The following is a 27,313-nucleotide window of genomic DNA, read 5'->3' on the forward strand; positions in this document are numbered from 1 at the left end:
ACCTAGCAGAGCATCTAAAGAAGGGCAGACTGTAGGCGTGAGCTTTTTTTGTAACTTTTATTTGAACACAGTATTCTGACAGAATGCAAAGTCAAAATCCTCAGTTAGTATCAGTATTTACACCAGTGAGAATGGGAATAAAGGTGGAATCGATGTTTCACTTGGTAAAAAGATTTTTTGTTTTTTTGTTTTTTTAACAAGATAGAAGGTCCCCAAAAGTAGGGAATGCTGGGTAAGGATGTCAATGGAGGGTCTGAGAACAACTATCAAAACAGCCTAGTGTGAAAATCTGGGGTTTGAAGGCTCCATAGAAAAGTGTGAAAATAAAACTCCACTCTAAAAGCTGAACAACTGGATGCACTATTATCTTACCATCTTTACGTATGGTGCAGCATGAAATGTAATCACTCCACAACTAGAAGCTGATCAGTCTGCATTGCCATATAGATATATATGTATGGCATGGATACATATATAAACATATACAGCGTAAACGGCATCAGGTTGGTCCCTCTTCAACGGTTTAAATAAAAGCAATGAAGCCTAAGCTATCTTGGAAATGGGGTACTTCTAAATTAAAACAAATTATTCTTCATTAAGGGCGAGTATAAAACCACTCTCCAGAGTTAATCTACAAGTATTGGGAGGTGTCACGAGGGCATTAAAAAGGAGTTGGATGGACACTCCCAGTGTTCAGGCAATCACGGGGTTCACTTCTGCCTTGGGACGGTGCTCAGTCCATCGACCTCGACACAAACCCACTGCAGTCAACAAGGGGACTTCCTAATGATGCCGCTGGGTGTTGGATCAGGCTTTGAGCTGGTCACCTTTTCTGACAGAAATGCCAATCCAGGTGATAGCTGCCACGATTTTCACCCGACAGGTGTGCACCAGTGTCACTGGACCCATTTCTGGTCATTAGCATGGTGCAGCACTTGTTTCCTACCAGCTGCTCAGCTCTCAGTGGGTTACAGCTTCGGAGGTGTAACATACAGATGACAAAAGCAGTTAAAAACTTCGCAGAAACGAGGAACAAATTGTTGTGGTCACCCACGGGAAGGGAGGTACACACTGCCTACCCACTAGTCCTCTGCTGCCCCAAGGACTCTCCTCAACCATAGACAGATCATAGTGGCTTTTTGTGCTGCATTTTATGGATTGATTTCTTAGGAGAAAAATCCTAGGGGCCATGGGCCAAACTTCCCCGCAGTCATACAGACACTGCTGGGATGGGTCATGCAAGGGCTGAGAGTTTGACACGAGGCTTTGAAGCGAGGACCCATCCTGCCCCGATACCCTGCTCAGGATGGGTATTGCCTGAGTGTCTATGCCTGCATATCCAGTCATCCTCCATTTTTATCCCAGGAGCTAAGGAAAAAATGCAAAAACCCCCACACTTAGCAAATGACAAGACCATTAATTTTCACAGTTTGAAATTATGTGACGCTACTGTAAAAGACTGCAGACTTAGAAGAATACACTGATAAAAGTGGCTCAATTTACCTGAGCCGAACTGCAGTCTACCCACCCTCCATCATCCTTCTGTTCATCACCTTAGCGCAACGGAATGGATGCCATAGTCAGCTCGGTTTGATTCTTCATTTAAAGGCTTCTGTTCCTTGTAAGAGTTGTTCTCTTTTTTTTTTTTTTTTTCCTGAATAATTTTTTTCAAATCTGAACTATCGCTACACCTTCCACATCCAAACTATGTTGAAGCTTTTATTTCAATACTATGACAAAAACACGTTTCACACTAAAATAGTCACGCACCCACAGTGCACAAGCTTGCAGATCTAAAGTAGAATAAAAAAGAAAACAAAAGAAAAAAAAAGAGAAAAAAACAAAACCCCAACAGAAGGAACATCTCTATACAATGGGCTGGTCTTCCCCTATATACCTCTGCCTTCCTTCTGCTCAAGCTTCCTTTCTTTTCACCCCAAAATCTCAGTGTTACTCCATGACTCCCGATGATAAATGCCATCGATAAGCTCCCTGCTCCATAGTGATAATCCACGTGCTACATCAGCCCCTTTTCCAACTGTTAAAAGACACGATGCCAAGACAAGTGAAATCACTGGGAGTCTTGGCATTGATTTCCAAGCACTTGCTCTTGATTTCATGGGTTTGATTCTGCAGAGTGTAGATGGATGACTCAATACACATGTGATAGAACAGAACAGTTCAGTTGGAAGGGACCTACAACGATCAACTAGTCCAACTGCTGACAGAGCTGGCTTTGCAGGAGGGGTCTTGCTGCCAAGCACCCTTGTGCACCCTTGTGCAAAAAGTCTTTGCTTTTAAATCAGCTTTCTAGGGTCAAAGGAAACGGTATTTACTGACACACTAAGGAGGAATTGATGTAGTCAAACATCTAAGATGAGACCAGACCAGCCCTAACTGTACAATCTCCCTTCTGCTTCTCAAAGCTCCGGGAGGGCTGAAGGAAAGGGGAGAATGTCCTAAAAAAGCAGAGGTGATATTTCTCTTATGCAGTCAGGCCCAGGTCCAGCAAGGGACTTAAACTCTTAGTAAATTTAAGCATAGAAGGACTCTCACCAGCAATCTTCTCATTCCAAGTTAAGCGTATGTTTGTGTGGATTGCTGGGTAAAGACCTTGATTGGTGACAAGTGGTTTGAATACCCCCCCCTCCCCCCCAAAAAAAACCCAAACCAAAACCCAGCATTACTTTTCTTCTTACTCCAGTAAGAAATAATAATAATAATAATAATAACAATAATAATAACAACAATAATTAAGAAAAGATAAAGGGGAAACAACTACTGTAAACATCCATGTTTTAAAATGTCTCCCTTTGCAAAGCAAGCATGCTGCTAACCTAGTATCTATAGACTGTATTTACTTAAAAAAAAAAAAAAGGCAGCTATTTTACACATACATTTAAACACAACAAAAGTTAAAAAAAATATTTGTCAATTGTAAACACTGGAAAGAACAAAAGTTGGCAAAAATTAACATAAAATTTAAAGAAATGTAGAGTCTGAATACTGCAAATTGAAATATATCCCCGACGCTGCAATTTTGGCATTCTTCCTAAAAAAAGGTAATAATAAAACCCAAATAAATGTCTAACGTGGAGAACAGAATTCAGTCACAAAGAGCTTGAGACACTTTGCATACTGAACAAATACAAGGTGAACAGAAATTATAACTTATTTATGAGGCTTTACATATTTCAAACTCGACTGAAAAGTATAAAAATAAATTGTGGACTTTGTTCATTAAGTACCAGCTGTACCAAGTAGTACAGTGGTTATATCTGCTATACTAATGAAGGAAAGAACAGGGTCTTTTTTTTTTTTGTCTTTTTTTTTTTTTGTGTGTGTCTAGGACTAGTTGATTTTGAGCTTCCTAACCACACTGCAAATGGTATTTGCTATTTTGCTTATTTGAATATACACAGGGTCAGCTAAGCCCTGATTTGGTTATGGGTTTAACCCTGTTTTTAAAATGTATTACTTTTTAAAAGCAAGTGCACAACAAATAGAACCTTTCTAGAAATCTTAAAAAAAAAAAAAAAAAGAGAAGAAAAGAAAAAGAGAGATTCCCCCCCTCCCCCCATTTATGCATTTTCTGTTTTGTTTGTTTTTTTAAAAAAAGGCAACAGACACTAGAGGAATGAGATGTGTTTTGTGTTTTAAATGCTTGGGTGAAGTTGTTCTGTCATTTGCTTTCATCTGTCGCTGATCATGCTTTGCTCTCATTTTCATTTGTTTGTGTGGCTTCATTGGGGACCGTCTTGACTTCTGCCGGAGGTGTCTTAGTTTCCGTTGCTTGCACTTCAGATTTGTCTTCTACTGGGATTTTCCTGAAGAAGAATCAGCAAAATGGCACAGTTTAGAGGCAGAGAAATACTGTCTGGTGCTGAATTAGTGATAAGGAAAGAATATGTTTCTGGAAACAAGCAAATCTGTTGCCTCGCTAGAGCAGAATGAGCATTTCCAGATGCAGAAATAAGTAAAACCAAACTCCCCCCCCTGCCCCAGCTTCATTCAGCTCTAGTGAAATGGCTTTTGATTTTCCTCCTGCCCTCAGTTAACACACTAGTAGGATGAAGTCTCAGGCTGCAGCAGAAGCACAAGGCATGTTGTGGTATGTGAAAAGGAGCAAAAGGGAAAACTCACAGTTGCAAAGGAATATGATTTTACCATCCCTCATTTATGTCACCCAAATGTCCTATTAAAACAGACTGCCACTTTAGCAGAAAATCTTTTTCCCTACAGGAAGTCAGTCCTAGAATTCCCCAGTATGTTGCAGGAAAGGAAACACAGAAGTGGATTTTGTCAAACACATTTTCACAAGCGTAAGAGAGGTCGACATCCTCACAGGCTAAAGCTCGGGTTCATCAGGCTGTCTTCTGGCACTTCGCTGAAGAGTCAGAGAAGCCTGCTTGTCCAACGCCCTCTTCATAGTCATGAAAAGTGCCAGGGCATATCTGGTGGCCTCCCTGAAGAAGTGCCCATTCCCCAAAGTTAGTCTGAGATGACTGCAATCTTAATTCACCCTGATGAGCTGGTGAGATGAATCTCAGCCCATGGTTAAAACACTGGTTTGCACCAAGGGAAGCAGATGAGCAGCACAGGCAGAAGGAGGTGGCTGGATCAGCAGAAAGAACACAGCTCTGCATTCCACCATACCAAGAATTCATTTATGTGACACAGACCAAGTTGCATCAGTTCAGTTGAAATGTTTCCTTACTGTGGGCAAACCATTTCCTACCTCCTTTCAGCTCAGTACCAGATCACAATTCTCTGTTCTGTTTGTCTCTCTGTAGCACCCAGCACCCAGGGCAGTGGCTTTGGGTGCAGTGAACTGAAGTGAACATGGATTTCTCGGCTCAGGAGCGGCTCAGCTGCGCTCATCAAGACTGCCTGGCTCCCTCCAACCCTAGAGCATCTGCTGTGCCACCCAGGCTTTCCAGGAAGGGCCGGATGCCTCCACAGGGCAGTGCAGTGGCAGAAACGTCTCCTGACTTAGGGGAGGGCAGGAGCACAGCAGAGAGGTAGGGAGACCAGAGCTGTAAGATGTAAAGGAACCTGAATACTACAGTAAAACAGCATGGGTTTTCACTCAGATCTGGAAAAGAACCTCGTTCTTGGTCCTACAGTGTCTGGCTGCTCTTCTGTGAGCGCTAATACACATTGCAACCACAGTGTCAAAGCCGATGATCAAGGCCAATGCTTTATTTTGGAATAAATACAAAGCTTCCAGAATGAGGTAATTTTCCTGGAGATGTGAGGATGGAAAAAGTTCTAACCAAAGCTGTGACTTAGGGTATGTCTCCAGCGTGGTTGCTATAGTATAGATTTATATGACCAAGCTGTAAACCTCGCTCTAGAACAGCTAGTTAGGTTCTTGGCAGCAATCTAGCTGACAGTGCAGAGCCCAGTGTCCTCAATAAACTTTCCTTCGCAAAGGCTAAAGATGCAGCCTGAACTTTTGCTTTTGGGAGCTGCTCCCACAACAAATTTGAGCTGCCTTTTCAGGACTCTTTCTCATGATAAAACACAGACAGGGAAGACGAGATACTCCTCCTATTTCATCTTGCCTCTATCAACACATGGTGTCCAAATAGGAAGCCAGAAGGAACAGGGACCTTAGGTACTTGTCCCCTCAAGGGTGGCTTATCCATTTTCTGACAGCATTTTCCAGGCTTCTGTGCTCATGGCTCTGTCAGCAACTGCCATCCAAACCGACACAGCAAGAGTGTTCTTGTCCAACATCTGAACAACAGCTGGGGACTCTCCCCCCAGTTACCTAGATGAGGACTTCATGCTGTTTGCACTCTCCAGTTACAGTGTCTCCTGCCAAACAAGGTGCACACTCATCTCAGCTGAGGAAAGTGGCTCCTGTCCAGGTGGCGTAAGGCTCTAAAGGACCCTAGGGTTGTCCTGCCTAAGGGCATGCTGGTGCCCTCTGAATAAATCAGCTGCGTAAAGAGGAGATCCGGTGCGGTGGGTGGAGACTCATCTCTAATACACCATGACAACACACTGCCAAGTTATCCTGACGCAACTGTGCTGTGACTGCTCCCCCTCTCTCAGACAGCATCACATTGTCTTATCCTTTTGCCAGTTTAGGGACAAATCCAGAGGTACCATGCTTTTACAGTTGCACGTGGCAGTAGTTTCCGCCCCGCCTTAAACTGAAATAAGTTCTGAAGGGCTCCACTGATCTGTTGGGCAATTGAATTTGGGTGGCTACGCTCACTGAACTGCAGGAACTCAGCGCCTCCTTTGCCCCAAACTGAACTGCTTCTGATTTCTCTCATGAAAGAATAACCTGATAGACAAAGCTGCATAAAAGTCTACAGAATAACACATTTATGACAAAGTCCTGGGTTTGTCTTTTCTCTGCTTCCCTGGCACAGCCTGCTCCTGCTTTCCTCCTGGACCTTTAAAGCCAAGCCCTCTTTAGTTGGTTCACAGGTGAGTTAGTTTGCTAGGGAAACAATGAGATTAGTTAAGAGAACACACAACAAGAACACAGCACAAGCACCAGTGCACAAGAGACATAGCACACAACCAACAGAAGATTAAAGACAGCCATACTCGGTCTTTGCAGGTGCAGCAGGTACAGAGCTGTCTGCGGTGGAAGAAGCAAGCTCACGAGCTTGCCCGCTAGCCACACTGGCAGGAGTAGAAGTGCCAAGAGCTGCAAAAACATCCTTTGCAAGATCAATGTCTGGTGTCTTGAAGGTCCCTTCGTCCATTTTAAAGTCCTCATTCTGGGAGGGGTTTGTGATGCTGCCTGAAGCAGCCTCGCTCTTCAGATTGCTTGGGTTCTTGGTTGTCTCTGTTGGGCTCTTCACTGTACTGGGCTGCCCAGCTTCCTTTTCTGGGCTCTTGGTGCTTGAGACCTCCTGCTTGGGCTCTGATGGAGCTGGAGGGCTAGTGAGGTTTGCAGGGCTTGGGGCAGCTGGCTTGTTACCAGCTGCTACTTTGGAGGTCTCGGCCACGTTAGCAACAGCGCTGGGGCTGAGCACTGCACCTTGGTTGGACAGGACACTTGAAGACAAATTATTAGTAGCTGGAGTAGAGCTTGGGGTATCGCTGAGATCAACCAGGGGGGCCACTTTGGGGGTGGAGGAGGGTGGTGGTGGTGAAGAGACTGAGGTGGCTGCCCCTTTGGCTGGAGTAGCCTGGCCAGGCGACATGGAGTTTGAGTCAGGAATGGCCGTGGCTGGCAGGGCAATACTGGAGGTCAGTGTAGTGGTCTCGCTGGTGGGGCTGTTCTGAGCAGTGGCAAAGGTTTCAGTGATAGTGTCAGAGTTAGTGGTGCCCGTAGTTACAGAAGGCAGCATGTCCTCAACAGTAGCTGCGGTATCGGCAGGGTGCCTGTGAAGAGGACAGGAGTAGAAGAGAAATAGAGACAATGAAGCCCGTAAATGACAGCAGGGAAAGGGGAACAGAGCGTAAGAGTGAGAAGGCAAGTGGGTGGCGCAGCAGCAGCATGGCATGTGGTTACAACACACACAGAACATGAAGAGATACTAGGAGGAGCAGAAACCCTTCAGAGGTCAAATGTGCAAGGGGTGGCAAGGGCTGGCTAGGATGACTGAAGAATAACTAGGAGGAGAAAGAGAGCAAAGAGGACGCGACCTTCAGGAATGGCTTTTCAGGCAGATTTGGCCAAGTGTAACCCCATCAACTTGCAGAGACTCTTGTCTTTTAGCCTAACTTTCCTCTCGGCCTCTTCCAAGCCCTCACAAGGAAGCTTTCTACCAGTTCCCTGAGCTTGCAGCCCTGTGCCATCTGTCACCACGCAACAAGGTCCCAGTGTGGGACCCCCGAATCCAGTCCCTCATCTTGGCCCTGTCCTTTTGCCGGCAGGTCTAAGGCCTTCATCAAACCACACAGAATATAATTAGTTTTCTCACACACACGTATAATGCATATATATATATGTACATACACATACATACATGCAGCTTTGAGGTGAAGTTTTCTGCCCTTTTGATCAGCTTCCAGCCTGTTGTGTTAGCTGGAATAAGGTTTGCTTTAGGACAATGTCTGACAGTGTAACAACGCTTTAGCAGCCATGATGCAGCACTGGTTGCCTTAACAAGTACGCGGATGCGAGGCTGGAAAAACAAGTGGTTTATTCCATGAGAGCCCGTGTGCCTGAGAACACCACCCCAGACTTATTAACAGAGCAAAAACCTTCACAGAGGAGGATAATTGAGTTAAAACTCTGGTAAGACTAGCCGAGAAAATCAAGACAATATAAATCCCAGCTATTCCTCACTGCTGTACATCTGCATTTCAGTGCTGTGCGTGGACTTTTTCCTCTCGCCCTCCAGAGACTTCCAGCAGAGCCATTTTACCAGTGGGCCCCACTGCTAACCTAACCAAAGGAGGTGAGCAGTATGTGGGTGGAAGAGCCTCACCACTGTGATGACTCTGCTGAAGGAAAAGGAACCCAACTTCTGCCATCAATCCCAACAAACCTGACCCAAATGTTAACCAGCATTTCAGCACCTTCCTGAAGTGAATTTCTCCCATTGCTACTCCAGAAGCTATGGAGAAGTACTCAGAGAGTACTCACTGGAGCTGCAGCAGTCTAGGGAAGAGCTTAATGTAGACAGTGGGCAATACTTAAACCTTGCCAATCCCAGCTAACATGGACTCACAGACTCAGGCCCCAAACAAGTTCTCTGATATAAACTAAGCTCGTAGGTAGCTCTCAGTAATCAGACTTGCCATACCTCCCACAGCATCCAGAGTGTAGCTACTCTGCTGCTATCAGTAGAGAGGACTGCTTTCACCATGGGGCCTTCAAGCACTCGCACAGCATTGCTAGGGCAGAGCTCAAGCAGGAGTCGCGGCTGGCTGGGGGCTGCTTTTGCTCTGGATCCTTTGCAGTGAACCTGGACAGGTGCCTGATCGACACACTGGACAGGACTGGCAGAGACAGGTCTTTCAAGAAACATTGCTTTACTCCCCCTTCCCTTCCTGTGCTGGAAATAGGAATCACTGAATCTTGAGGAAGAAAGGAGGCAATTCCTCACTGGTATGTCACAAGTGGAATGTGGAGATTTTACCTTTCTTCCTCTCTTCCTGCCCTAAGTCATGGGCATGAGAGATCAGGGATTAAGGCAACTGAGGGCAATGTACTGACCCTGTACTAAGATTGACTAATGCCAACATACTCTGGCTCCGTCAGCGGGGTGGTCTCATTGGGCTCTGTGTGTTTTCCCCCATCGTGGTTGGGGGTCCGCTCCTCTTCAGTCCGCACCTCCACAATAGGCTCCTTGGACTCATCTTTCCTGTAACAAAGGAATCGCATGGAGATTGGTTGCCATTCGTATTAGGTATCCTTCTGCCAAGACACGCTGCAAATGTTGATAGTGAACGACAGAAACAGGCTGGCCTAAACAGCAGATTACTTGTTTTTGTCAGTTCCCCTTCTGGTTATTACCTACAGCACAGAAGACCACCGTGATGTCCAGTATTTGGGGCAGCCATTTAATGGCTACTAACAGGAATAGGACAAAACCAGAGAAACAGCTAAAGAAACCGCTTCCTGGAAACAGAAAGCAGAACCAGCATGGCCCCAGATCTTTTCAGTACCCTCCCATCAGAGATGAGGAACTCAGAACTCCCTAAACCAGTTTCTTTTCCAGAGATGCTGAGGGGACACATTGATCAACAGAAGGAGCGAGGTAAGTGATGACAGTACTCACGAGAAGGCGGCTTTGCCCTCCTCCATGTCTTTGCCCTTGGCTCCTGGGCCGGATTTGCCACATAAGTTGACAGCAATGCACATCAGCAGGCCACACTTGTTCAGGAAGTAGCAGGTGACATCCACAGCCACCAGGAGCAGCACAAAGATAACAATGAGAATGCCTACGATGGCCGCAGTCCCAAGGCCTGATGTAGGGCTAGTGCTGGCTTTAGAGACCAAAAAGAGAAGAAAAGAAGGCACTGTAGTTAAAAGGTGTGTTGGGGCTAGTTATGGTTCAAATTGGGCTACGCTTAGGTTGCAAACATGGGAAACTCACAGAAAGAACACCCTCTCTCTAGCAGCCTTGTGTTATAACCAGTTCAGTCTACCTGAAGAGACAGATTCACTTGGACCTAACAGGCCTTTTACCATCTCTGCTGGGCTAAGGCCTGGAAAGCAGACTACAGAAACCTCTTCTACTGTAGTATATACCCAGCTGGAACTCTGAAGGGCTCCCACTTCCTCAAGATGAAGGCTCTGTCTAGGGTCCAGAGTGACTTTGGCACTGCCAGCCTGGCACAAGGACAAGTGTAAGTGAAGCCTAGGCTCTGTAGCATGACCTGCCCTGTGGGACACACAATACTGGGTGCCACCTGTGGGGCCTCAGTGTTGATTAGCCCCTTATGTGGTGAAAACAAAAGGAGGAATGAAAACCCTTCCTGTTGCTCAGGTAAGACCCAGCTACCTAGAATGGGAAAGTGGTAATAAGCTTTTCATGTCTTATCCAGAGATAGCTGAGCTCATCAGTGAATGCTCTAGGTGGGTTTCAGCTTAGGTACAGACAACAATCCAAGTAGCCTTCTGAGGAAGCAGATGGTAAAGATAAGCAGGCTGTCACTCTGTTGACATTGTCCTGATCGCAGCAGCTGCCTGCTCCACCACACCCAATCTCCACCATGTTTCCCCAGCTACAGAATAGAAAAATATACCTTGTCTTTTCCAGTAGACAAAAGGACAGCAGGTGAGAGGTGGTGATGGAGGCCTAGAAAATGCGTGGGATTGCCCATGCAGTACTAACTTCAGGGGAAGTGCCTTTAACTGCCCACCTGCTTGTAAAATGCTGAGTACTTTCTTAGAAACAGGGAGTGGATAAATGCATCAATTAATCCTGTCAAAGCCTTTGATCATCACAAAACCAACAGACACAACCTTGAACGTTGCTGGCTGCAGCTTCCCAGCCTCTTACCATCATAGCCTGAACACAAACTACTTTTTGTTCCCCTTGTTTTGTTCAGAATAATTCTTCCCACGCTGCTGATTTGGAGGCAGAGCATTTGACTGTTGGTTCACACAGTTCATCACCTATTTAGATGTACCAACCTACTCAAAACCTGCTGGCTAGTCTCAACCATCTCATAATCTGCCTCTCACTATGGGACTGTGCTCTCAGCAAAGGCCTGTGCGTCTGACAGAGCCGCTTACTGAGACAGCTGAACAAGAGCAGCATGTTTGTCACTGGCTGCAGGAGTATGTTGGGCTTTTTCCTTTCAATTAAGATGCAATTCTATTCATTTCTACTCCATTTTTTACTGCTGGATGTCACAACCCCCAAACACAATCTTTTCTTTGCAGAAAAGCCCAGCAAAGCACCTCTTTCCCCTCAGCCTGATCTCTGTTGACTTTGACAGGTGGACAGATCGTTTCCAGGGCTCACTCAGCGCCATCCCCTCTGCCACACATCTTAGTACTTAAAAATAGGAGACAGAACATCCTTAGCATGAGGCAGATAAGCGTTGTTTCATTTTGCGACCCTGATAAGTATTAGGGCATCCAGACTCCAACAGGAAAGTTTCTTTCTGCATGTGACTGTATTTAAAAAAGTTGCTCTGACGCACGCAGCTGACACTTACATCACAAGTCCATTAAATGCTCAGCAGAACATTTGTGCCACAGACCAGATCCCCACCAGCACCTTGCAGCAAGCTGTGTAATTAAATGAATTAATCACCCTCCGATGCATGCAAGGAGTGAGGTCATGTATTTTCCCTCTTCTAACGTATTCAGGATTCTTGCGTGGATTTTTCAATAATTAACACATTCCTGTTCACACCAGTTCCTGGAGAAAAAGCTAAAGATGTGTCAAACTTTTCTTCTCATCTACATCATCTTTCAGGGAATGAGCTACTTGGCAGGCTAGAAAAGGAGCACTGAGAAAAGCATCACAGACATGATTACAGGATAGTAGTTCCTTATTATGCCTCCAAAATACACCTTATCTCTGACACCAGAGTTGGAGTGAGGCAAAATATTTCATCCTGGGACAGACGGAATCTTCCCATGTGCTAGAAGACATCTTCTGGAAAAGTCCATTCGAACAGGAGTCCTACTCTTTGCTTCCTTTCCCCACCAACTTTTACAAGACCTGTCAATATCAGGTATAAGCCCCCTAAGGTCAGGAATTATCTGTGGCATAAACCACATCAAAGCCTTATACATTGCCCATACCTTGTCTGTGAACCCCTGCACGGGAACCATGGGAACTGCAAAAGCTGCAAACCCCTTAGGACAATCCCAGCCTCTGCCTCTGGGGCAAAGCCAAAGCTTCTGGGTCCTCAGCAGGCTTTGCAGCAGTGGCTGGTTTTAAGCACCTTAGTGTTTACACGTGGTGCTGGACTTGGGCAAGCTGCTTTACAGGAATAGTAAGGAAGGAACTAAATTCTTCCCTGTGCCGGAGTCAGTGTCGCCGTGCCACTGGAGATCAAAAGGTTCAGGCATTCCCACGGGCTCCCAGGCCTGCCTGTTACCATTTAACTTCTGGCAATACCAAGGCACGTGTATAAACAGGGATACAAGGAGCTGGAAATGAAAGAATACTGCTGCCTTTGGCATCGGTATAACTAGTGTGGGAAAGCTGTCCAGAAAATATGCTGAGGAAGATGATTCAGGGAAATATCACAATCATGGCTGAAGAATTAAAAAATTTACTTGGGAAACTCAGTCCACGTAACTTCAAAAAAATGTGCAGGGATGAATTAGGTCATTGTAGCCCTATATCAGCAGAATAGCACATCCAATAAAGGCACTTTATTCGAGCAAAGATACAACAAGATTCAAAAGCTGGAAACAGAAGGTGAATGAGTTTAGGCTAGGAATAACGTATGAAATTTTAACAGAAATCCCCAAATGGGAACAGAATGTCTTATCTTTCTCCACCAAACTGGGCTGAATAGGAATCTGCTTTACTTTCTAAACAGGGATTTTATGCAGATTATTTATGCAGAAAAGCCTGTCTGAATACTCACCTGTATTTAAGATTAGTAACAAAGCACAAACGAAAGAAAAAGAAACAGTTCCTATTCCAAGCAACATTTGCCATTCCACTTAAAACAACACCAGCAGGTTCTCACGTGTTTGCGGGTGCATGTCTGTGCATTTCTGTGACCAGTGCTCGGGAAGCAGAGTATTCGCTCTCCGATAGCCCTTGGCAATCACTAGGATCTATTGGGACAGCAGATGCTCTGCTCTGCCAAAAAACCCCCAGCAAGTACCAGGCCCCACAAAATGACCGATCTTGCTAACTGCAATGTGTATGATGGAGAAAGTGCCAGACTTCTACTCAAAGGCCCAGTGATGGCTCCAGGATTTGATCGACAGCCTGTCTAAATTTTGCTTTTACGTAGCTTCCATCAGCTTCTTCTGAGGCACTGAAAACACACACATAACATGAACAATCTAAATGTCCACAGACAGAAAATCTGAAAACTACTGCAGGCATCCCATGTTGTCTGAAACTTGTCCAGACCACAGGCACATTATCAGGTAACATGCAAGGCTCTTCTCACATGGAAGGTTAGAAAAGATCACATACAACAGAGAAAAGATGGGTTTATGACTAACACAACAGATAAAGATGTTCAAGCCTAGCATCAGTCCTCTGTTCTGCCACTGATTTTCTCTGTGACCCCAAGCATTCCCACAACAGTAAAGCTTCAGCCACTACAACTGCCAGAGATTTGCTGAAGCCAATAAAACCAACAGTTTGTAGCAAAGATGTGCCCTGCTATCCTCCTACTCTGTGTCAGGGTCTTATCTTTTACGTTTAGGAAGCAAGGGCATAAATTTATATTTCTATTTATCTATATTTCTATTTATAATTCTACACTAGGAGGGCTCCTATATAACCACAAAATAATTCTGAGCTTCCTCAGAAGGCCATTGGGTTCCATTAGCATGAAGATACAGTTCTAACCCAGACTGCTGTGGTCTTGCAGCCACCGGAAAATAATTTGCAGGTGATCCACAAAATTGCAAAGAGCACCCAAGTGACACAGTGACTGTGCTGTCAATGAAACTTCAACGTGAAGTGCTGCAGGACAGCAGCCCACAAGAACTGCTGTAACCTGGTACTGGACTGACTGGCTCTCAAATTTTGGAACTGGCTGCACAAGGTTATAAAAACCACCAAGCACTACTGTTCCCAAAGATCTCATTTCTGCTATGACAGCTACAAAATAACTTTTCTCTCTAAACACCCAAGGAGAGCTGTTGAACAGGTACAAGTCTCCCTTCCTTGTTTCTCCCTCCCTTCCCAACCATTACCTGCCCTGCTCCGCCCCTCTGCCCCAGGGACCAGAGCAGCTACAACAGGAAAGGCTGCCAGCAGGAAGAGTACAGAGATGGGGAGAATGAGGGCAAATCTGCAGAGGAATGCCCTTGGTTTTGTGCTATTCTCAGATTTTATGTTTCAGACAATGAAACTGGGCCAAGATAATTGCCTGCAATAATTTTTTTCTAGGCTAGTAAGAAAGCCCTGCAATTTTCAGTAACTTTCAAATCTCCTCCTCTAGTTCTGGTTTTATAATTCTAATTCATGGCATGAATTGATATTCCAAATATTTCAGAGACTAGCCATAAGGAAGAATAATGTAACAATCCTTAAAGACCCCATGAAGTTGGAGGCTGTTGGTGCTGCATTTATTTTTTCTGTATATATTTTGTAAAGGAATTTTGCTGTTGCTATAAAATGCAGGAAGCATGTAGTATATTCTTCAGTTTCACAGACTGACACATTTGATTAAATTAAATTGATCCACAAATACTTTAAGAACTACACTCCATCCTATTGTTAAATTTATGTTGTATTTAATCTAAATTAATATTTAGACAATATCCCTAACAAGTTTGCTGGGGCCTGAAAATTCAGTGTACAAAAGAAGTGTATAAACAGGCTGTTGAGCATCCGCTGCTGACACTGTGTGTAGGAGAGCACACGTGTAACACACCACTGAGTGCTGCTGTGTAAATAGATGGTGGACATTTCTGACCTGACCCAGAGCACGTTCAACCTGATGAGAAGCTTTCCATTGATTCCCTTTTGCTATTCTCAGGACTAAGAGGAATAATACTTCCATAGGGTAAATAAGGAAACACAAAATGTTAAAAAAATTTCTTGAGTCCTTAATTCTAAAGCAGTGAAGAATTTATTAATTACAAATTATTTTTTCATCGGAAAATGAACTTCCTGCAAGACTGATCTTTCAAATCACCCTTATTTTACAGTGTACAACAAAATGACCATCAATTTTACTTCCTGCAGCTCTACAGACATCTGCCCTGTCAGAGAGAGCAGAACCACTCAGATGTGTCTTCCTAATGGGGTCTCAGCTAGAGTGTGCAGAGTGTTCAGCTACAGGCAGACAAAGAGACAAAAAAGGGATGGAGAGAAGCAAATATGATTCCAGTCATTTCAAAGGTCCTACAATATTTGGAAGAAAAAAGAACAAAAAACTTGTTTCATCCATCAGAAGAAAAAAAACCAAAACCAAAAACCAGGAGAAAAACTATTTGTTCTCAGTGGATGCTAACAGCTTTAATTTGCAAACGCTTTAAAGTATCCTTCAAACAAGGGGTGCCACGTTTTACAGACCTCATTCTGTCAGACACTGCACAATTTATAGTGGAGAAAAGCAACATGAGAGCAACCTTCTATTTCCAGTGACAACGGCTTCTGCCACACAGACTTAGGCTCACCAATTTATGCTTGCTTTCAGCTTAGCTACGAGGTAGCAGAAGCACAGAGCAATCTGTGGAGCATTCCTTCCAAGACAAGAGGGCAGTGGATTTTTCCCAAAACTACTCCTGAACTCCTTTTAAATTGTCACCAGCACTGTGTGGCTTCAGTGGTCTGCTTCTGGCTTCCAGCTCTGTTATTTCCTATGACTGACTCCCTTCCAGGGATGAAAAGGGGAATATGAGCATGCAAAAAGGAAAAACTGTAAGCAAAGAGTCACACAGAGATCCTCTTTCCAGGAGTAAACCAGACTGTAAATCTGAACAGCTGATCTGCAGTCTGGCCTCTGACACCGCTGCCCTTCTACCCTACGCAATGCACACACCTCAGTGCCACTGGCTGCTCGCTCCACTCCACCAGCTTCAAGTCAGGAGAGCTTCAAAAACTTCTTTTTATCTAGCGGAAACTAGGAGGTGTGAACAATTGCAACTGATCCTGGTGGAGCAGAATGTCACCAAACAAGGCCTTCCTGTAAAACGAAGGCAGCCAAAGTAATGCTTTGACAAACATATTTGAAAATATGTAGAGACTTAACAGCAAACTGGGGGGTACAGATGCTGGAATGGGCCACACGAGATCCTACGAGGCTCTGCAGTTCATCCCCCCCCCACATGGAAACATCTTTTCTAAGGGTTGAGGTTCCAACCTTCCTGTAGGGATGACTTGTTCACATAGAATGTGTGTTTGCAAGGCTGCACGCGTGGGCTGAAAACCTGAGTGTTTGAACTTCTTCTGGTTCTAGATCTGAATCTATGTCTCATCTCTGAGCACAAAAAGAGAGAACTGGCTTTTCTGAAAACTTTTTTAAATTTTATTTTCTTTACATCAAGAATAAGGCCTGGGACCTTGTGCAGCACTGACTGTCAGACCTCAAGGATCCAATGTATATCTGGGATCTGATGTGTTACAAATCTGCATAAGCTGGTGGTAAAAATATCAAGTTATGCTCCTTATTTTTACAAACACAGGGACAGAAGCTCTTTTTGTATATATTCCATGTTGACTGGATTCCCATTTGCCATTGAGTATGGGATTAATTTCAAGTAACTCCAGCCACATAAACGATCTCTCATCTACTCGTCTGAGCTTTGCCTAACCACCACAGGAGGCCTCTCAGAGCATATGAATATGAACAACGGCCTCCAGAGGTGACGCTCTCTCTTCACGCAACACTATGTAAAGTTATAGCTTAGGCAAGATAATTTTAATAACCTGTGAGTTGGTAAGATATATCTCAACCTCAGCTAGTAACCTCCATCTGCGGGTAAGGGGAAACCCTCAATACAAGCTGATACCAGATCTACAGATGAACTTCCATTCAGCTACAGGGGAAGGTCACACAACTTTTTAGTATTATGATTCCTCTTGCTGTACTTCAGTAAACACTAAGGTGTAAACTCAAAAAAAATCTAACAAATCTTCTATACTGTAAAACACTGGGGGTGAGGGTTTTTTTAAAAAGAAATCCACATGCTTTTGTGTGCAACACCTGCACAAAGTTTTCATTTATAATTTAGATAGAAAAGCAGTTCACAAATCATAATGAACAAGATCTGAATAAACACAGCAGAGACTTATAAGCAGAGCATAAAATGCATAGTTAGACAAGATCGATGGCAGAGGTTTTTGTTTGTCCCTATTAGAATTTTGTTAGAAAGATTAATCCCACTCCAGACAACTGAGAGTATTTGAGACACTCTGTACAGACAGTTCAACAACTATGTCAGCGATTTCATCCTTGGCAACCTCAGGCCCACTCACAGAGAGAGAGAGGCCTGGAGGGAGACACACACCCGTTTTTAGAAAAGCAGAGCCAAATGGATTTCCCATCACAAAGACAATTCATGAGGGGCACAGGGGTTTTTGTCGTTGTTGGGTTGGTTTTTTAAGTAAGAACATGAAAAAAGAAAAAAAGTCAACTGAAATTTGTTCAACGAAATGCAATACACAGATCTTGGTAATAAAGATGCACTATACTGCACCAGTTTACACCGTGGATTAATCCTGTCTGGTAGTGTCACATGCACAGTTAACCATGAATATTATTAAGGATCAGTAATAATAATAATTTAGCTGGTCAGGTAACTTGATCCAAGCTAATATTTTCTGTTAAAATATCAAGAAAAGGGATCTCTCTATGAAGTTGATAATACAGTGGCGGAAAACCAGAAAATGTTAGACAAGCATCCATTGCAAATTTATATGCTCACGGGCTGTATTGTGCCCCAGATCCACTATGGGTGATGAAATACTTGACTGCACACAAGGGGCCAATGAAGTTGCAAGGATTCAACCACATAAAGAAGAAAGAAAGAAATTTCTTCAGTGTAACTCCCACAGGATGTTTATATTCAGACCACCACATCAGAAAAACCTTCTAATGGCCACAAATTTGAATCCACACGCAGAAGACCACAGAGACATTTGAGCAACCAGTAGGATCATCTCTGACAAATCTTCTTTCTTTTTTTATAGTCTGTGGTTATAGATTTGTGGATGGGGCCTCAGAAACCTTTTGCACAATACAGTGGTGATCAGCACCAGTTGTGCAGAGAAATCAGTAAAAAGCAGTATCTTAAAAGGCTTCCAATATTGTACCTTCCTTTGATGAAAAACAGCAAGCAAACAACAACAACCAAAAAATCTTTCTTTACATCCATTAAAAAGGGCAAATTCATTACAAATAACAAAAAAAAAAATGTTAAAGAGAAAAAACTTAGCTTAAACCTTTCTTCCTTGTTACAAAATACTGACTTTTTTCAAATTAAACATTTCTTTAAAATGTTCTGTGGTTTTTTTTGTTTCTTTTTGTTTTCTGAACTGACATGATCCTCTGAAGCAAAGTTATCTGCTTTCACGCCTTGGTGAGACCCAGGCCTTTTCAAGCAAATATTGCTTTATTTTACTTTAAGTTTCTAACAGAGCAAAAGCAGAGTCACTGCAGAAAGAAGCAATGAAACAAAGGAGGACGACGTTGATGGACTTCCCAAGGTCGCTGCAGGTGCCAGACAATGGTTCCCAGGAGGGGAAAATATGGTTGTTTAAAAACAAATTTGGTGCATGTGGCAAGCGTGGATGTTTCCCCGTGAGATCCAAGGTGACATGTATGACGACAGACATAGGAAAGGAGTAAGGGGAAGAGGGAGAGGGGAGGGAAGAAAGGACGAGGAAGAAAAAGAAAGAAAGAGAGAAAGAGAGAAAAATAGATAAAAAAAATTAGGTCATAAATATAGAAAACATAAGAATCAAAGGTTTATTTAAATTTTGTAAATTAAAATGGCTAAAGGTTAAAGAAGAGCATTAGCACATTCACACCGACAAAAGGGCCGGTTCAGAAGCTCAGCAATGTCCAAAGCTGCAGAGCGGGGTCCAAGTCAGGGTTTATGGGGTTCGCAAGCGAATGAGATTAAAAATGATGGAACAGAAGGCTCAGCGAGAAACACAAGAGAATGGTTATCTGGTATTTGAAAGGACAACACTGCCTTTTACGTATCAAAAAAGAAAAAAGCTTTCGTGTAGCAGACAATCCACGTGCCTGTCCAAGTCCTTCCTGCAAAGCCTGTTGGACCGAGGACTCGGATAATAGAGCCAGGTGACTAAAACCCTGGAACAGCAAGGAGGTCTCAAGAATACAGGACTGGCTTTTCCATTTGGCCTCCCAGCTGTTTGTAAACTATTCTAATGCAATCAGAATTATTACTGAAAATAATACCCTTGTCCTTCCAACCACTCTAAGGACACCGTACAGGTGATGGTAACAAAGGACTCTACATAATAAATATACATTCTGTCTGCAGGAAATCTCTTACTGTCAAGCAGAGCAATGCCATGTTAGAGGCACTGGCTCGGAGTTCTCCTATGTAGCTCATTTTGAAATAAAAATGTAAAAGCTAAACGTCATGAAAACAACAAGAGATGCTAAAGGAAAGGAACACACAGAGCCTCTTCCCTACTGCCATTTGGCATACTTGCCTTCATTTCAACAGAGGCCTGTGGACTACGCGGCAGAAAAGTCTAGCCTGCCCTCTGGAAATATTTTCCCCAACGTTATTAGTTTGGGGATCAGCTCAGGGAACCAGTGGGTCTGGAAACACCTTGGAAGACCTAGTAGAAAACAAAATCCTCTACAAAATGAAAAAAACTAGAGAAAGTCACAAATCCAGCATAGCCAGCAGTAATCACTTCACTGCACGGTGCTCCACTTGCCCCTGAAGCAGAGCACATTCTTTTTGAGAACCAACTACATCCATCTGTTGGGTCAATCCTGCAGCCTATCTGCACTCCAACACAACTTCTCAACGTGCTTCTGACATTTCCAAGTGCAATATTTGAGTGGCAGCCTCAAATCCTGATTCCTCCCATGCTTCACACCAGACTCAGTGAGGAATAATTTCAGAGGCCAAAGTTACACCTGTGATAATAAACTGGGCTTCCCCCCCCTCCCCCATTTTTTAGAGGGTCCCTGCCCACGTTACTGTTGGATTTAGAGGGCTCAGTGGCATCTGGGCTCATTGGTCCTCCCATTGCCGTGGCCTAGTATATGAACACTGTGTATTCCAAAGGCAACAGCATTCTCAAAATTTGCTAATGCAACTGTGCAAGACATCCCAGCTGTCCCAGGTAGCTTTGTTGTCCCATTGGGCATGTAACAAAGGCTGAAAGAGAATACCAGCACAGGAAGGCAACAATGGTTGCACACAAAGCACGGTGGAGGAACAAAAAGACTGATCAGTACTTGTAACTTCCCCTGGGGAGGTACATCACAGTGCAAAGGAACCACTTTCTGCTGTTTCCAGCCTACCCCATTTGACTGTTCAGCTCTGAACTGACCTTAAGGCACTCTTTGCCAAATTACCCTCACTTTCTCCTGCCACATCAGTCACAGTTGTCCTTCAAATATGTGACGGTAGCAAGTATTAGAGCTGTTGAAAATGAGAATCAGAGAGTAAGTTGCTTAATGAGTTACTGAGGGTCCTTCCACCCAAAACTACAGCCTTGCTCAAACACACAACCCAATCCTCTTTTGCCCCATTTCCCTCCTCCTCCCTATCCTCATCCTCCCTGCTATACCCATTTTTCAAGGCCCAGCCAACTAGGTCACTCATTTGTACGCTTAACAACGTTATCTGGCTTCATCAAGTGGAGTTCCAGCATGTAACTGCACAAGGTCTCAGCTGTTTCCTTCAGACGAGAAGGGAGTGGATGCAATGGGGGCAGACCAAGGATTGAATTCTCGGTGCAAGGCAATGTCTGAAGAAAACTCTCTAGTTGTTCTTAAGAAAAATATGAGACTGAATTAACAAGCTAGAAGACAGAAATAAATCAAATCACTCCCTTCAATATGGACTGTCAGCACCAGTTTTGGCATAAATATACTTAACTCTGGCTGTGCAGTGAGGACTTATCGTGACTGACTCATCAGCTTTAAAGCTCGTCCATCTGCCTTTAACCAATCACAACTTTAATTTACAGGTAGTCCAGCAATTTCATCCTTCAGGTTTTGTTTGGTTTAGTTTTTTTTTTTTCCCAGTTTTTTGTTTGTTTTTTAATGTGCACTACTACTACCTGTGTGGAAAAGATACTAAACTGTGCTTTCAACACCTTGCAGTGAACTGCCAAATTCCTGGCATCTCAGCTAATAGGGTCTGCTTATTTATCGCAGCATTTGTGCTTCTACCTCACTTTTTAAGCATGCTAAGTACAGTCTGTCTGAAGCAAGAGTTTCCAGCAGCACGCTAATGCTAGTTACTTTTTCCTCATGCTCTACCCAACATTAAAAAGTGGTGTTTTAAAATTTCTGTAATTTGATCTCCTTTTCATTTAATAAAAAAAGCTTCAGAGAAAGATTTTAACCCCCTCAATTTCCAACTGCTAGCAAACTCCTTATACCTTTATTTCTTCAGAGGTTGAGCTGGATGGACAAACAAGCAGTAAGCAAGCCCAAAGCAGATTCAGAAGAGAAATCTGCATTGTGAAAAGCATAGCCCCAGAGAACTGAATGGTCTCTTTTGCTTTAGTTTAAAATGGGAATCCTACTTTCTCGTTTCAGAAAGCATTTTCTATCCACTCTTTTTCTCATCTGGCAATCGTGTTACCCTGATACAAAAAGCCAACATTCCCTGTAAACAGTCAGACAAGGATTTGTCATGTAGCATTCCTAACAGTGTACTGCTAACGCTGTACATACTGTAACACAGATTGCAGTACAGGTATGTACATGGCAAAAACTAAGCTTTGGATGGGTAACCAATTGTGATAATGGCTTTAAGCAAGCAAGTTGTCAGGGTTACTCAGGCACATTAAAGGATGCAGCACTGTTGCATTAATTGGAAGCAGAAAACAATGGTAAAGCTTATGACTGCTGTACCTGGGATGACAGTAGGCTGAGCAGAAGTTCGGAAAGCATAGTGAGCTGGTTTGGACTTCCCTTGCTGGTTTTCAGCTATCACATACACCTCATACTCCGCATTCCAGTCCAGGGACTTGAGCATCACGTGGTCACTGCCAGACGGAAGTCTGATCTCTGGTTTCCATTCTGAGGAATGCTTCTGCAGAGCAGTGAGATGATAGGCAGGGATGCAAAACACAGAGCACAACATTAGTAGCCAGCTTTGAGAACCCTGTAATGGCTAACAAATGGAAAAGTGGGGAGGTTTCTACACAAGCACACACTCCTCAGCTAATTCAGGGGTGCAAAATGTCACGTGCTATTGGCTCTGAAGCGGAGAGGACAAGAGATACTGAAGCAGCTTCTTTCCTGATCAGAATCCTGTTTTCTGCAGTGTTACCACACCTGAAGAAAATCCCTCAGTTCTTCCTCTGATCTTTGCCACATCACTAGGCTACTTCCATTTCAGGGAGGAAAAGCTGCAACTTCTGTATGTCTATGCCCTGCAAAGCACTTTAAGAGTGTTCTTTCGTGTCTTAGTATGTCAAATTAAAATCATCTGAGACAGAGATTTACCTCTTACCACAGGCCTGGCCTAGTTTACCCCTACCATTCAATCCTGCACCGTTTAAGGTATTTTTAAAGGTGCATACAAGTAGTAACTTTGATAAATCCTACTCCAGTTTCGGGAATCCAGATGTACATTTCACCCAGATGGTTTTGAAAAAAACACCGCCAAGGTGCCTTGAGGCAGTCTTAGGCAGTTTTCTGGCACTGAAATGTGCTAACAGACTTTTCCATCTCTGCTGGAATTTATGGTTCTGTGATACCAGATTGTCCTTCTGACATTCCAAAGACTCTCCCCATTCTAAGAAGCTCGAAGTAACCTAAAATGCACAAAATGATGGTGGTAATGAATACTCTTGGGATTTCTAGATGGCAGTGCACAGTTTGCTCTGGGACTTTACTCCAAGGATTGTTCATTTCTAGAACATAAAGAAAAGATTACTAATAGCCAATACAGAATTAGTTCAGCATCACATCTGCCAGACTCAGTCACTGAGAAAGTGTCCTGCTTTAAATAGCTGGAAAGCTTCCATATTTCAACTCAAACACTGGTACAACTGAGCTGCCCCCAGGTGTATTAGGACTAAGAAAGTATACAGACAACAGAAAAAAGCTTCAATAACTTCTGGCAATTCCTTCTGCTGCTCTGAAGACCTTCATATTCTCCTTGACCCTCTCTCAAGGCCCTATTCCTCAAGGATGTGCTAAGCAATCTCTCTGACGGGGTGTTCTTTTGTAGGAAAAACCCAGAAAATACCATCCAACACAAAACAAGGGCCACATTCAGCTTACAACAATACTAGCTGCTCATCACATAAGTGTTATTTCCCAAGGCTAGGGCTAGATATTTTGCTCAGAGAATCATGTATTTTGCAATCCTGGGTAATTTACAGTGAGAGCTGATTAAGTTAGGCCTAAGCAGGAACTACTTCCAATAGCATCTCTCACTTTACCTGTGTCTGCATTGAATGTCTCATTCAATAATCCGCAGAATAATTTGGTACTGAAGCACAAACTACTCAATCAAATGTGGCAGTTTCGATGACCAACAGAAAGTTATGATTAGATACATGTCTGAAGGTGGGCAATGCTCTGCTATGAACCTCTGAGCCCCAGCTACTTAAATTGCTGCTGGCAATCCCATCTCAGAAGTGTATGAAACAAAATAATACTAAGTGCTTGTAATTACCATACATTCACAGGTCTACAGAAGACAGCATGGAGAAATAATCTTTCATAGTTGAAGTGAAAAGCAAGAAAATGGGACAAAGATTCTGTATGTTGCTTCCGTGCACGTCGTATCTCATACCCTGTACACGTCCACCACACCCGCTCAGCACGTATTGCCATACTGGCCTACCTACAAGATCTTAGCTTCAGGGTTGTCTGCCTACGTAGTGAAGCCTGGGTGCTTAACAGGCTAAATACAAATCAAGCTTGAGTGTCAGTCATACTTACAGCTTTGTATTTGATCAGATAATGTCTAATTGGGGAGCCACCATCATCCTGCTTGATAACATTCACTTTAATGGAGTTTCCATCTTCTCCCATCTGACCTTCCAGTTTGGGTGCGCTGGGTTCCCCTGAAACAATGGTGGATTTATGTTTACTTGTAAAAAAAATCATTAGGGAAAAACTACTTATCAAAACCAGAAAAATACTTCATTATACTCAGCTGTCAGGGCATCAGCCTCACTCAGACCCAGACAGTGAGGACACTGTGTGCTTAGGGTACAAATATTTGCAAGACCCAAGTATTTCTTGTATTTGGTAGTTTGTTTTCACTGATACAAGTTACCGTTTCCGTGTGTGCCTGAATGGAGTCAGAAGCTACATGAAGAAGATGCCACCCTTCCCCAAGAACATCCTAGAGCAATGACCAGTTCCTAGCTACTTTTGTTGTAAAAACTGATGTGAAACACCTGGAAAATGTCAAGATGGGGTACGTGACAAACAGGCAGGCTGCTCCTGTGAAACGTAGATGCAAAGAGCATCACTGAAAAGGGACATCATGCTTGTCATACTATGTTTGCACTTCAAACGTTGCTTAGATTTTATAGTTGCTGGGCCAGACTCATGAGTGCGCTCATGTGAGTGTGGAAAAAATGGTACTGCATCCCAACAGCACATCCTTTCACTCAGATTGCACTGGTGTAACTAACTGCAACGAATACAGGCTGGGGAGAACTAGACCCCTTCACTCTTCTGTAATAATAGTTTCTAAAAGAAAAAGCTCTCATTTCCCAGTTTGCACCCCTGACATCAGCAAAAAACTGGGCTATCATTTGCCTCTGCAGGGCACCCTCATTTACAACCACACCCATGTCTCTCTAACAACTGCTTCTTCTAGCCAGTTCCTCCATAACCTGCAGACACGATCCGCAGAGGATGGCTCCCCAATCCCAACTGAAGTACCTCCTTCTTGCACCTTTACTACACCACCACTGACAAAAGTCAAATTCACAGATTGTCTGATTACGTATTTACACCTCCCACCCCCCCCTTCAGAAATACTGCAACAAACTGCTCAAGAGGCATGTTTTCTCCTTCTGCTTCCATATTACCCCAGGATCAATTGTTTCTGAAGTGTTCTGACAGGCTGTGAACTCAGGATGCGAGAGGCATTATTACCTATTTATTTGTTTTTGTGGAAAAAGAAACTCATCAACAGAAAACCTTCTGTCCCCAACGACGTAAGTATCAAATTAGCAAGAGAACTTAAATGATAAAAGAGAACTTAAATGATAAAAGAGCACTGGTCTCTCTTTTCAAAAGTGACACCAACCACAAGATCCTGCTCACTTTCTGTCAGTGCCCAGATGCTCGCTTTGCTCCATTTTACATAAAGGCAGGAAAGGCTTAGGTTTCTCTACGCCAATACTCATCTGAGATTGGAGTTGGAGCTATTATTGAGTTTAAATGCTAGTCAATCAGTAAGACTTGACAAAATTCATCATAAATCTTGCTGAAGCTTACTAGGCCATTTTACAGTATTTATTGACTTTAGTATCAGCTATGTGATGTAGTCTAAGTGCTTAAACCATGAATTCTGGGCTTAAAAGCTTCTTAAGAACTTTCGACCATTTTAGCTGCTGTTCTCTGAAGCTATTCTGCCCAATTTCTTTATGGGTAATTTGAGCAAAACCAACACTGCAATTATTTGTAAGGTAAACTTACAAATCAGCTGCAGTTAGCAATTCCAGCAAACTCCTGAGATTAATTACTCTGCTGGCTGGTCTCATTACAGGGTCTTAATTCTTACAGGTAATTTATATAACAATTAAAGTGGTTGTTAAAAAGCAAAAAATTCCTACACCCCTGTTTAACCACAGTTATGCATATTTTATGCATTTTTAAAGTACTTCTGTTTAAGAATCTGAGTGGTGAATAGCGCATTCAGAGCGCACAACGGGAAATTTATATACAGAGAATACAACAGACAATGCACATCCCGAGTTCTGCTGTGCACCTTGAACCTAAATACACTTCCCAAACGTTCGCAGCCCCAAACGTTTGCACAGGTTTGCTAATGCTGAGCACACACTTTACCGTTCTGGCTCGAAGCGACCCACAGTTCTGCTAAAGCACCTCTGTCTTTACTGGCAGTGCCACTTGTGGTTTGGACAACGGGCTCACAGATACACCAATGTGTGGTGAAATACAATTAAAAAGTGATCCAATTCTGAATGTATCCCAGAGAGAGCAATGTCAAAACTCTGAAACAGGGACATTCACGACTTAAGAGCCTGATGTAACCAAATGAGAACAAAACCAGGACACTGAAGTAACATTTGTGACTTTTTAAAAGCTCAGCCTGTTGCCTAGAATAAAACTTTAAAAAATATTTAGTTCTGTTGCATTATACTAAAAGTGAAAGGAAATAATAAGCTAGTAGTTGTATTAAGATCAACTTTGAAAGACAACCTCAGTCATGGGTGTTTACAGGAGCTTCTTTCAACCCAAAAAACATTCTCAATTCAAAATCATTTCTGTCTGGATTTGTATTCAGCTACTAATGTAGAGCACATGCCTTTCTGACTGGCCAGAGGAGATCAATCTTTCAATATCTTTCAAAGCTGATCTTCAGAAGCCATTTGAAGCCATTCACCACCACCCCCCACCCTCCAAAGAAAGAAGGCAAGCACATTTTTTTTGGTGAAACATCAGTGAGAAAACTGCAAGACCTAGACTAAAACAGTAGTTTAAGATTAATTCAATTTTCTTGCAGGCTAACACATGCTCTAACATACCAACTGTTCCAAGAAGGTAATTACAATCCATGGATACATAGAGCTCTTTGATGTGAGATACATACATTTGTGTTTCAAAACATACTAACTTCTATTGAAGACATAAAGAGGGAATGCTCCTTTTTTTCCATGTTATATTTTTCTTTTTCCAAACCCTTGCCTCTGCCTATATCCCCATTATGAGACTCCAATGATATGAGCTGGACACTCAAAAGCTGTATTCCCCACTGTGACAGGTTTCTCAGTGACTGTGCGTTGAAAACCAAAGGTAATGCTCTCAAGGTGACCATGGAGGGACCTCTAGTGCGGTTTGAAGCAGATGGCACACAGGACCAGGTTTTGCTGTTCATGTT

General features: G+C 43.3%; 1 protein-coding gene across 7 annotated transcripts in view; it reads right to left on the reverse strand.

The window, feature by feature from the left end:
• Nucleotides 1–1,610: 1,610 nt before the first annotated feature.
• NCAM1 (neural cell adhesion molecule 1) overlaps nucleotides 1,611–27,313 on the reverse strand; it is a 143,242-nt gene continuing 117,539 nt past the window's right edge. For 3 of the 7 annotated variants that reach the window (XM_074849056.1, XM_074849052.1, XM_074849051.1), the window contains 6 exons: nucleotides 24,169–24,293; nucleotides 22,123–22,303; nucleotides 9,705–9,912; nucleotides 9,171–9,287; nucleotides 6,571–7,356; nucleotides 1,611–3,827 (listed from right to left, as the gene is read on the reverse strand). In XM_074849056.1, the coding sequence (XP_074705157.1) occupies nucleotides 3,707–3,827; nucleotides 6,571–7,356; nucleotides 9,171–9,287; nucleotides 9,705–9,912; nucleotides 22,123–22,303; nucleotides 24,169–24,293 (1,538 nt within the window). In that variant the 3' untranslated portion in view covers nucleotides 1,611–3,706. Of the gene's footprint in view, nucleotides 3,828–6,570; nucleotides 7,357–9,170; nucleotides 9,288–9,704; nucleotides 9,913–15,146; nucleotides 18,751–22,122; nucleotides 22,304–24,168; nucleotides 24,294–27,313 lie in introns of those variants that run through there. The other 4 variants (XM_074849057.1, XM_074849054.1, XM_074849058.1 and 1 more) reach the window with 2 other exon arrangements.

This window comes from Strix aluco, chromosome 23 (genome assembly GCF_031877795.1).
Source record: "Strix aluco isolate bStrAlu1 chromosome 23, bStrAlu1.hap1, whole genome shotgun sequence".
Lineage (NCBI taxonomy): Eukaryota > Metazoa > Chordata > Aves > Strigiformes > Strigidae > Strix > Strix aluco.